The sequence below is a fragment of the Artemia sp. Qi Xiang Cuo genome, chromosome 3, assembly GCF_049724085.1.
Source record: "Artemia sp. Qi Xiang Cuo chromosome 3, ASM4972408v1, whole genome shotgun sequence".
In the NCBI taxonomy this organism is placed as follows: Eukaryota; Metazoa; Arthropoda; class Branchiopoda; order Anostraca; family Artemiidae; genus Artemia; species Artemia sp. Qi Xiang Cuo.
This window is the reverse complement of record NC_142796.1, coordinates 21,665,072-21,678,039: the sequence shown is the minus strand read 5'-3', so window position 1 is coordinate 21,678,039 and position 12,968 is coordinate 21,665,072. Positions and strand designations below refer to the sequence as shown.

General features: G+C 34.7%; 1 protein-coding gene across 1 annotated transcript in view; it reads left to right on the top strand.

Annotated features, from left to right (window-relative positions):
- The window catches only part of LOC148953853 (uncharacterized), a 141,916-nt gene that overhangs the window by 67,606 nt on the left and 61,342 nt on the right, over positions 1-12,968 (top strand). Inside the window, exons 8-9 of the mRNA XM_089085669.1 lie at positions 2,828-2,947; positions 8,781-8,990. Coding sequence (XP_088941795.1) covers positions 2,828-2,947; positions 8,781-8,990 — 330 coding nt within the window. The remainder of the gene's footprint in view (positions 1-2,827; positions 2,948-8,780; positions 8,991-12,968) is intronic.

Below are 12,968 nucleotides of genomic sequence, written 5' to 3'. Positions count from 1 at the left end.
CTGTGCTTTTGCACACCCTGTTACTGATTTACAAATCAGTATATAAAAAAAAACCTTCCTCGATTATTTATTTCGCTGTGTGTTGAACTAATGTGTCTTTACGTATCTTTGTGATTATCTTTTCAGAATTTTGTAAATGAATCGAGTTTTGGGACCTGCTTGGCAGATTCCAAGGAAAAATAATTTAATAATTGTGTAATAATAATTATGATAAATATAACATACAGTTATGTAATGATTATGCATTAATATGTAATAATATACAAAAATTATGGAGAACTCTAAAAGCAAAAATAAGAATTGCTGTAGCTATAAGTATCAAAAGCAGTAATTTCTATTCTGTATAACTCGAAAGTTTGATTTTATTATTGAATTTTATTTTATTTGCTTAATCTAATTTCATTTTTATGGAAATTAATTCATAATTTTTCGTTTTTGTTGCATTCAGGTCTGCTTTTGACTTTTTTTTAGATTTTAGTGTAAAGGCTCTTCATGACTTTTCTTGTGTTTCAATTCTTAGAATTATCCCCTTAAAGATATTTCCTTAAAAATAAGGACTACTTTCACAAATAAAAGAACACATTTTGATTTTTGAACGCTCAATAGCTTTCTCAGAAGCCAATTCGACTAATCAAACCTTTAATGACCGCTAAGTAAAGGGTGGCCCTTTTCAAAAGCAGTGATTAGTCTAAAAACTAACATTTTGAAAACGGTGTATGGCTTTAGAGAATCTCCTTAGGTTAGGATAATAGAAGTTTTGCCTTTCGTAGATTAAACCGTTTTTTCTTTCTACGTATTTTAAGAAGTTATTTAGCGTTTTATTCAGTGCTCCCATTTTCCCTAATATTGTTGCTAAGCGATTTCTAATAATCTATTTATTTACTTAATTACTTTAATTGATTTTCTTTCTTAAGACCTTTTTTCCTCTTCAGTTTCGTTGTTTTCTTTTCAAAATAGTTTATGGGGCTTTTCTGGTAGGTTAGGCTTTGAGTGACACCTATTTGTATTTCTTCTAGCTTTTGAAATCAATTTAGATGGCAGAAGTGGAGGCTAAACAGTTAATAATGGATCTATGATATCAAACAGTTCATGGTAACGAACTGTAAGTAAGGAGCGACCCGGCTCAATAGTAACCGAAACTCTAAAAACGGAATTTTGATACCAATAGATACATTAAAAGAATAAGATTTTTATGCTGATTTCAAATATATAAGTTGCATTAACTTTAATCTTAATGATCAAAAGTAACGTGCCTGAGAAAAATTGCCTTATTTTCGAAAAAAGGGGGAACACCCCCTTTTATCTTTTCATAGAACCTTAATGAAAATCACACATCAGATTCAGCGTATAAGAGAACCTTGCTGTATAGGTTTCAAGCTCTTATCTGCACAAATGTGGTTGTTTTAGGTTGTTGGATCTTTCAATGGAGGAAGTTTTCATGGGGAAAGAGACATAGCTATGAAGGGGGTGCCGGATTTCCCTGCGTTATTTAAAAAAAAATGATCAGAAGCTAAATAAATAAACAAAAAAAAAGTTTTTCAACTGAAAGTAAGGATCAACATCAAAACCTAAAACGAACTGAAATTATTACGTATGTGATTGGGTTTGCCCCCTAGTCAATACCTCGCTCTTTACGCTAAATTTATTTTTAGTACTTTCATAAGAGCTATTTATTCTAATTAACGGCCTTTGTGATTAAGCGGTCACTCTTAAAGAATTGTAAAAAAATTTGAACTTTAGCGTAAAGAGCGAGGTATTGACGAGGGGGAGAACCCCCTGATATACGTAATAAAATATACGAATAAAGAAGTTTGTTACGTAAATTCATTCGTAAGTTACGTGTAGTTGTTACTAATAAAAATGTTCGTAAATAAAATTTAACAACTTTCGAGAAACCCATTTAACCAAAAATAGTAGAATTAATATGCAAATTTCGTTTTAATTATTCATGTACGTTGAGCTAAAATCGAAACTTGCATTAATTCAAAAACTTTCAGAAATTAAATAAAAAAAAAACAAGTTTTTTTAACTGAAAGTTAGGACCGACATTAAAACTTAAAACGAACAGAAATTATTCCGTACATGAAAGGGGCTGTCCTCTGCTCAACGCCTCACTCTTTACGTTAAAGTTTGACTCTTTCTCACAACTTTATTTTTAAAACAATAAAAAACTTTAGCGTAAAGAGCGCCGCGTTGAGAAGGGGACAGCCCCTTTCATATACGGAATAATTTCTGTTCGTTTTAAGTTTTAACGTCGTTCCTTACTTTCAGTTAAAAAAAAAAAAACTTTTTTTCATTTAATCATATTAAGTGGGCTGGGCAAGTTTAGTCCTTTTGATGTCAATTCGGCCGTAGTTAATCGACACAGGAGCATTTTGTGTCAGCTTTCGACTAAATAACTATTCATAGATTGTTTATCATTTGTAGATTATTTATAGGTTCGTTCTGATCGTTTCTTATATTAATTCATTTTTTACCCGCAAATAAAACAAAGCAAATGCAGGGTACAAAATAAACAGGAGGAAAGCAAAAGGAAGAAAAAGAAAAGAACAAGTAATAAAAATAGAAAGTAGCCACGAAAAAACACACAATGGACAAAGAACTTCAGGTATTAACTAAAAAAGGCCTGAAAGGGGTAGTATGGACCCAAATGATCTCGCATCTTACGTAGTTAAGTTTTTTTCCGTTCGTTCCAACTATGGTCTATTCCTCATTTTAATTTCTGTTTACTTGAGGGTTCATTTATAGTAATTTTGCTCGTTTTAAGTTTGAATCGATTGAATAAGCTTTTTATATGGTCTACAGGTGACTCCTCTGTATTTTTTAGCAACTCCAGATGAAAGCAAAGATGAGACAGCCTCAAATGGATCCACCAATAAAGATCAGGAAACAAACGGAAACGATGCAAAAACAGAATCTAAACAGAATGGCACATTAAGTACCAGTAGTAAGTCAGCTTTTTTCTAATACTCGACACAGGTACCTGAGGGGGAAGTTTTTGGGGAGAGGCACCTATGGAATAAGTGGATTTTTTTTTTAATGACGTTATGTATGGAATGATGGGGGTGAGAATCCCCCGCCCCCTCTGTATACGTGCTCGAGTGTACAGATCATGCTCTTTGCATATGTTTACCGTTTTCTTTGAAACAGAATTTCGTTGGCATCAGTTGTTTCCCTGGCTTTAATTTTAAAGTTAACTTAGCCGGCCCAAAAACAAGAATTTTGAATTAGTCTATTACAAAAGCAAACGAAAAATTTGCCCACTTGAAGATACTTTTTGTTTCGTAAAGTGATCTGAATTCCGCCTGACGAATGCTTTAAATTGAAAAATCTAATTGAAGACATTAATTTGATTTCCCTGCTGATTTTGACACAAAGCTGTTCAAGACAAAAGTATGTACGTGATATATTCTTTGTCCGTTCTGACTTTCTTTCCTCGCCACATTATAATGCAGAATCAAAGGGTATGAAAGTTCTTATGCAGATTTTATTATAATAATATATGGTCTCAATTCATAATTTTTTCATATTTTGACGGATCGCAAAAAAAGGATATAAATAGAGCAAAAAAAGAAAAAGTTCTGTGCATTCGATTGTTAGCGAGAATGCTAGTACCGTATTATAATAAATCATCTTTTTCCTTCAACAAAACTTTCTTTTGCTAATTACATTAGACAATTGAAATCCATCAACAGCAAATGTTTTTCTCTCAACGTAGAATTATTATAGCTTCAATGAGACTGTATCATTGGTCGAAAATGTTACTACTACTACTCCTGACTAAGCTCGGTTGATATCAAAAAACCTCTTTTTGTATATAGTCTGTTGATTAGAATTTAGAACCCCCCCCCCCCCTCTGCCCTCAAGAATACTAGTCGTAGACCCTCGAAAAGTGGAATTAAGCTATTAGCTGTAACCTCTTGTCAAGTTTGATTGAGAATGAGGAACTTCTTATGGTAAATGTTCCGATAACAAAAATTTAGACATCTCCTTCTTCTGTAAAGGTCCGGACATTTTCAGAAAAGGAAAGAGCACTATTTAATTATTTCTATAATTAATTATAGAAGTAATTTCTATTTAATTTCCTTGAAATCTGATAACCCACTCTGGTAGATGTAATGATCAAAAGAGTCTACTCCAAAAGCCTGATGTAGGACACTTACTCTTAATTCCGGGCAAGGCTGGTTGAGATTCAGCTATTTCTGCTAGATATCCTGATGTTAAGAATTAAGGGGGTTCATCCTCTTCCCCCCAAAACTTCCTATATACAGGGGATGAATGTCGTCTGGGTACTGACTAGCGCATATATGATATTAAACTTTGCTTGCCACCAATTTTAGTTTGGATCCCACTTTCCCTTCTTGTAGGAACGCCAATGGCAAATATTTTGGGACCCTTGGCCCCACTCTCAAAAGATTTTTTGAACGTATACAGACTCCGAAAAGTTCCAGTTACAACACCTGGTCTAGGATACACTCCTTCTCAACTAGTTTTATTAAGATTTCACAATCTGTTCTGGCGGATGTCATGATAAGAATAATCTAGGAACTTCCTCACCTTCCCAGATAAGTGTTTGGGTGTTTGGTCACCACCCCAAAAGTCACAGCTAGGATGCTTGCCCTTGACTCTTACCAAGTATGGTTGAGATCTGGTAATCCCTTTTGCTAGATATGTGTCTTGAAAGGTCCTACTATGCTGAAAGGTACGCTCATGACTGACTTTGGGAGAAGTCCGAAGAACTTTCACGGGAGAGGCGTGTGATGCCTCAAAAGGTGTATTCCCGTGCCCAATTTATTGGGCCTGTTAACACGCCAGTGGGTATTAAGGCTATGGCTCGACGAGATTACTCCCTAAAACACCCCTCACTATATTTCTCAGTAAAAAATCCAAAATTCCGAATTTTCGTTGATAAAGCGATGAAATCTCAATCTGCGGATCTCACACATGTTGAAACTCTTGGTGTAATCAACACCGCAGTCGTTTTTGGGGATTTTCACCCTTTTTCTAAAATCTTGCACAGTTTATTATGCTAAAAAGTTTTGGTAGGTAACTTTTAACTTACTGTGAAAATGCATTTAATAATGAATGCATTGTATAAATGGTTCTATGAAAATGCCTTTAAGTGTTTAAAAAATGCATTGTATAAATCGAATGCATACTTGAACTTGAATGCGGACACTTGAACTTAAATTCGTATATAATGTAGCAATTTTTTTTATTATTCTGTTTAATGTTATGCAGAAGGCCTCACCAATTGGGTCGAATACTTATATTAAGATGTGCAACAAGCAAAGACATTTATAAAATAATTTATGATAATATGATTGACGCTAACAATAGTTTATGTCAGCAATTGTGGTATATTGTGAAATTGTGGTATAACAATTGTAAATATAAATGAGGGACGAACAAACTTAGTTGAGCAGAGTTGAAAAGTCCCACCAATTTTTTGCCCTTCTTAGTATAATTTTAAAACTAAAATTCTAGGCTTGCCCAGAAGCAGTGGAAGGGCTAAAGCCGTCCTAGCCGATTGGTTGGCACGTTAGATTTGTATACTTTTGTCCGTAAGGACAGGGGTTTGAGTCCTGGTGTCGCTAGTTATTTCGTTTGGAGGGGGCGTTAGTGGTGTGACTCTTTAAACCTAGCCAGAGACAACCCAGTTCTAAATGGGTGCCGGGAGGAAGGCGAGTGAAAGCACTGGATGGCTGGCCCCCAACCCCATTGCACTTCTGAAGAGCCACGAAACAGAGATCAGCACCGCTAGTAGGGACTGTAAAGTCCAATACGGTATTTTACCTTTTTTTTGGCTTTTACAGAAGCAATAATTTGCTTATCATGGTAACTTAGCTACCAAACATAGCAGTTTTTATAGTTCTGTTAAGCAACTGCTTTTTCCTGAACAACAGTAACAACCATAGAAGTGACAGCTATATGCGTATTAAATAAAAAAAAAAACAAGTTTTTTTAACTGAAAGTAAGGAGCAACGTTAAAACTTAAAACGAACATAAATTATTCCGTATATGAAAGGGGCTGTCCCCTCCTCAACGCCTCACTCTTTACGCTAAAGTTTTTTATTGTTTAAATAAATAGAGTTGTGACAAAGACAAACATTAGCGTAAAGAGCGAGGCGTGGTGGAGGGGACATCCCCTTTCATAGACGGAATTATTTCCGTTCGTTTTAAGTTTTAACGTCGCTCCTTACTTTCAGTTAAAAAAACTCGTTTTTTTTATTATTCAATTTTTGAACGTTTTTGAATTAATGCAGGTTTTGATTTTGGCTCACCGTACATGAATAATCAACCCAAATTTGCATATTAATTTTACTTTTATTTTGGTTGAACGCCTTTCTCGAGCGTTGTTTAATTTTATTTACGAACGTTTTTATTAGTAATAAATATACGTAACTTACGAATTAACTTCCGTAGCCAACTTCTATATTCATATATTTTTAATACGTATGTTAGGGGGTTCGCCCCCTAGTCAATACCTCCCTCTTTACGTTAAAGTTCGAATTTTGTTCCAATTCCTTGAAAATGACCTCTTAATCACAAAGACCGTTAATTAAAATAATTATCTTTTATTATAGCACTAAAAAATCTTTGGCTTAAAGAGCGCGGCATTGATTATGGGATCGACTCAGTTTTATAAGTTATGTTTCCTATTTGTTTTAAGTTTTTATGTTCCTCCTTACTTTCAGGTGAAAAACTTGTTTTTTTATTTAATTTCTGATGTTTTTTTTTAAATAATACTGGGAAATCCGGCGCCCCCTTCATAGTCCCCCCGGGGACTTTGGGGGATTTAGCCATCCTAACAGACATAGTTATCATATTTTCTACCATGCTGAACAAAAGGGCTATCTCAAAATTTTGATCAGGTGACTTTGGGAAAAAATGAGCTTGGGAGGGGGCTTAGGTGCCCTCCGTTTTTTTATCACTTAAAAAGGGCACTAGAACTTTTAATTTCCCTTCCAATGAGCCCTTCCTCGATTTTCTAGGACAACTGGGTTGATACGATCACCCCTGGAAAAAAAAAAAAAAACAAACAAAACAAAAAACAAATAAACACGCATCCGTGATCTTTAATCTGGCAAATATTACAAAATTTAACGTTTTAGCAGATGGAAACTTCAAACATCTACCGTAGGGTTCTTTGATGGGCTGAATCTGATGGTGTGATTTTCATTAAGCTTCTATAACTTTTAGGGGGTCTTCTCCCTTTTTTTGAAAATCAGCCAAATTTTCTCAGGCGCGTAACTTTTGAAGGATAGGACTAAACTTGATGAAACTTATATTGAAATCAGCATAAAAGTCTGATTTTTTTTGTTGTATCTATTGCTATCAAAATTCCGTTTCTTAGAGTTTTGGTTGCTATTGAGCCGAGTCGCTCCTTACTTACAGTTCGTTACCACGAACTGTTTGATAACAGCACCTAAATTTTATGTGAGAATGATTTTATTGGTCTTGGTGAAGTGAAATAGCTGATTCCCACGTTCATTTATTTTCTTTTTTTATTTGTTTATTTATTTTTTTTGGGGGGGGGGGGGGGCAGAAACGAGCAAACGTCTGCAGAAGGAAGGTAATCCTTAAATTCTTGTCATCAGCACGTATACCAGAAGAGGCAGTTAAATCTCGAACGAACTTGATGAGGCGCAACAGCTAATGTCGTAGTTTTGATTTTTGAGGGACCGGGACGAATTCCACCTCTCTGAAGGGGGGGGAGAGTTGAGGGGCAAACAATTTCTTATTAACTGGTTGTCTACAAAAAGTTGAGAACGTGAGTTCTTGGATCTCGACTAAAATTATTTGAAAGTAGCAGTTAATACCTTAGTTATGCCTTTTAGATGACAGGATTGATTTGACCTCAGGGGGGGGGAATTTGGGCCCATTTGGCCCCTCCAATTATACGATACATTTTGGACATGCTAGAAGTATTTTGATTTACACAAGGTGTAAACCTTACTTTTGAAACCCCCTGTTTTTGGATGGACCATTTGCGTAGTTTGGCTCCCTCGTCCCTGAGGCGGTACACATACAAAATTTGGTTGCTGGGTTTCCATCCTAATTTTGCCTTTCAAAAATTGACCTAATGACCTCATATAGGCTTTCCTTTATTATAAATTATATAATACATAGATTTTATTTTCTTATAATTTGTTGTACTTTATGATAAATAATGTTGTATATAAAGTTTCATTTGAATAATAGTGTTTCGAATAGTGTTCAGTGCTGTTGACCCTTACACTTTAAAAAATAATAATAAGATATTGTGTTATGTTATGTTTGGTCTTTATTTGCTTGATCAGATCTTTTTTTTTCGTTTCGGATGGTTTTAAGTAAATTTACATGTTTTGGTTGTTTTTTTCACATCCTCTCATGAATATTGTTTATGTATTTGCTAAGCTTAGTGGGATTACAATATTTATATAACTCAGCGTGTTTTGGTTTATGTTCACTTTAATTTCTTTTTTTTAATTTGTCCTTTTTTTTCGTCCTTGGTTGTTTTCTGTAGGAACTTACTGCGTATTTTAGCCGCACAGGCTCCTTAGAGATTAATAGCTAACTATTTTATATATTTTGTTCTTTTTTTGTCCTCTAATAAGTTACTTCTCGCTCTTAAATATTAACAGTGAGTTACTTTGAGACAAGTGTAAAAGGATATTAGAAAAGTTTTGGGACACGTCAAAATAGTATTTCCCGCTAATAATGTTTCTAATAAATAATAGTGTTTCTAAGCCATATTTAGGAATAGTGTGTCTAACTAGTGTTTATGTTTGTTGCAGATTCATTAATTGATATTGAGCACAGGAAAAGTTTTGCAGAAATGGAACAAGCGGAAATCTCACATTCAGAGTCTCAGTATCCTCCTATGTCACCAGACACGAATCCAATTGGGATGACAACTTCAGTGACTGCCGTTGAAAATGGGTTTCTGGAAAGCAATATTGGTCGCAGTGAAACTAGTGGTTCGGTTGACGAGCCGGCAGAAACAGGTCCTTTTTTGTTTTATGCTTTTTCAAAAAGAAAAAGAAGAAATAGAGTGTAAGAAAAACAAAACTATAAAAGCTAATCGTCTGTTTGAACTTCAACTATGAGAACAAAGTTAGAACACAGATGCTACATGTAATTCTCGTGTGTCGGAAGAAGTAGTATATGGTTTAAGAGGGGGTGAAATTTATTTTTTGATTTTAGTATAAGATTTTGAATTCTCACAATCTATTAGACTCGGAATTATTAATGATGGAACTTTTTGTGAACCAGAAGAAGAGGGACCAAAAGATTCGTAACAATTTTTGATAAATTGTCAACCCTCTAGGTGTGTTAACGCCAGTCGCCAAAAGCATTTCCTAAAAACTTGTGTCTGCAAAAAAATAACACTAGCTACATAGCTACTGCTGGTTGAGAACCGATATTTTGATGCTAAAGCCTGAAAAGTCGTTTAAATTGAAACTAGGATACTTCATACTAAAAGCTCAAACTTTTTCAGGATTGAAAACAAATAAAATCGCGAATACTTAACTTATAGGTAAAAATTAGACAGTTATTGTCTTAGAATTTAGAAAATAAGAATCTTAGAAGATCAGATATTCCGCAGTTGGGAGCGCAAAAAACTATGGTAAAAAGAGAGTAAACTGTACTACATTTTATTGAAATTCCTTTCTTATATATATACGATATTTCAATTTATAATTGAAATGCAACGGGTGAAACCTCTAATTAAGACTGAAAACGTGTCATTATTATAAGTTTTACCTGCTATTATATTTTGAATTCATTTTAGCTACGCATTTTATAGTTAATATAGAAATCATATTTTGATTGTACAATATGAACAATATTTTTCTATTAAAAACATCAAATAGGGGAATTTTAATATAGTTAATTAGTAATTATAACGTTAATAAGTAATAGTATATAAATCCTTAGTATTAAAACGTGTAGTTAATTTATTATTAGGTTGTTTTAACCTGGATTATTTTAGTAAACGAGTTTACTAATTCGTAATAGCTCAAAATAACACAGCTAGTTCTGAATAAAATATTTTAAGCATGTTAAACTAATATGATAATATTTTTACGTCGTTATGGCTCTAAGTTGCAATCGGGTTCCCGTTGTATGCATCTGACGAAAGGAAGAATTAACTGACATTTCTAGCACAAACAAAATTTGCTTTGTTAAGGTAATGATGGGAGTTGGCGTCCCCCCACCTGGAAAAGTCCTTCTCGCGACCCCCCCCCAGCAGAAGATTCGTCCTGTTAATACCCCCCCCCCCTCCCTCATGGAAAGTTCCCCCACATTCAAAATTGAGAACCCAAAGAGAAAGTACAAAATACGTACCTAAAAGAGCATATTTCAACGCCCAAATTATCTAATTCTCCATGATCCTTCAGATAAATAAAGGAAATGGTCTAGGGGGGGGGTATGGATGATAGCAGTTGATCTATCATCTTCCCTCATTTAGACTAATCCTCGATAAGGGTGCTGCTGGGAAATACCTCCATTTTTGTTACACAAACGTTTTTTTTTTTCATTTATTTGCTTCATTTAAATAAACTGAATTGCCTCTTACATTAAAAATATTATGAAGTGATGTGTAAGTATACATTGGCTATATGAAGGAGTGGCGAGAGGCAGGTGCCTCAAAGAGGGCATTTTAATGCCCAATTGTTCTAAATCTCATTGAACCTTCATATAAAAACAAATGAGTTTTGGTGAAGTAGGGGGAGATAGAAATTGATATCTAATCCCTCTTGATTCCCGAGAATATTTTTCGTCCACACCTTTATTATTGATACTGGGAGGTGGGGTAATAGTATCACCCTCATTGCTAAGATCTTTTTTCTATATAATACAAATATTGCATTCACATGCCTACCGGCACAGAGGGGGAAAAGGTAAGGGAATGCATCATGGGCCTTGTCAGGAAATTCATGGGGGATGGGAGATGGCAAGTACTACCAGGAGCTTTGTTTTCACCGATTTGAGTGGTAATTCTCCTCTTTTCCTGTATAAAATGTTTCTGAGTTCCACATGAACTCAGAGTCCACATGAACTCAGAGTCCACATGAACAATAAACCCGTCTTCGTCCACCCCAATTGCTTTAGTAAAATTGTTATTAAGAACTTATTCAACAGAACTACTGTTCATTGAAAATTGTTCAAGTTTTCCAAATCTTGTCCAAAGTTTTATTTACAATCGAATATTGAATTCTCAAGCAGAAAATTGAAAAAGCGGGAAGCTACCAACCAATTTACAATTACTGGTACATACACGTTGACAGCAATAAATCGTGTGTTTATTCGGCTGGCAGCCCACACCAGATCTTGGTTGTCTGGACATGACTTGGAAGAACAATCGAAAAAAAGAAAGAAATCAACTAAAAGTAAGAAGTAACATAAAAACTTAATAAACAGAAATTATTTCACATGTGATGGGGGACTACCCCCCCCCCTCAAAACCTCACTCTTTATGCTAATGTTAGACTTTTCGTCACAATTCTTTAAAAATGACTGCTGAAACAAAAGGGCCATTGGACTGGAATAGGGAATTTTCGAACCACGTGTCGGTAACAACTCATTTGGTAGCAACTGATTGAAAAGCAGACTAGGTCTTTTGATTGCCAATTGAATGAGTCCACTCCAAAGTTTATTTGACCACTCTTCCCATAAAAACCTTGTATCTTAACAATGGGCAACTTGCGTAGCTCACAGTCCTTGCCCCGGGGGCTGGAAGGGGGATTATTAAACCCGGAAGCATGGCATTTGACCTTTGGACTATTTTGAACGAAATGGCTATATTAAAATTCAAATCGGATACGCATTTGCCCCCCCCCCTCCTCCCCAGTCACTTTTGACTCTTAGAAAGGGCACTAGAACTTTTAATTGCAATCAAATGAGATTTTCATATGTTTATACGACCACCCTTTCCATATGAAGTGACCCCGAAAAAAATAAAATAAACATTAATGCATTAAACCCTTATTGCTCTTTTATGGCAACGCTATATTATTGCTTCTGACTTAAACAGGGGAGTAGAACATTCAGTTTCCCTTCTAATGACAATTCAACATTATCCAGGGGAAATTTTTCTGGGAGAATTTTCCGCGGGAGGAATTTTTTGGGGGGAGGTGGATTTCTAGACCCCGTAATAATTGCTATAGTAATAAAATTGCGATACAGTAATAATACTCGTCTTCTTAAATGAATTATATTTAACGTAGGTCCAGTGATTGGTGTGATTTGATTTAGGGATTTTTTGATACTTAGACATCTAACATTCTGGTATAACGTAGTAAAAAATGGTTCTTGGATCTCAGCCAAACTTAGTCAAAAGCAGCGGTTCATATCCTAATAATGCCCTGTTATAGTATAAAATCAATTCAATCCAAGGCTTGGAATGCTCGGGCCTGAGCCCCACCTTGGTTATTCCATTCATATAAAAAGAATATCTTGATAGTGATTTAATCAAGATGTAACATACCCACCTTTCTACTAAAAAATATGTATGAAGTCAGTGTGTTTGTCTGATTTGATTTAAGGATTTTTCCCTAAAAGTTTTCCTTTTAAGGAATTTCCCTTTAAAAGTTTTAAACATGTAAAGTTCTTGCGTTTGTTATTTGAGTTAGACATCTAGGGATTTGAAAAACTCGTATCTTTATTCTGAGTATAATGTGATAGAGACTGTAAGCAGAATGGAAGAAAAACACCCAGAATGTGTCTGTTCAGAAAGATATCAGGTGGGGCTATTACCATCTATCTTCAATTATCTTTAATGGGTCGAAGCTAGGACAAATACATCCACATTATAATAAACTGCAAAGCTGAAAAGAAAACAGCAACTCTTTTTCAATATTGACTAAGTACATCGGAATTTTTGTCTGGGGAGTGTGAAAAAAAAAGAAGAAAAAAAAAATGTTAATACCAAGGCTATGTGTTAAAAAATTTGTTTACTTGCATTTTTTTTTTTACTT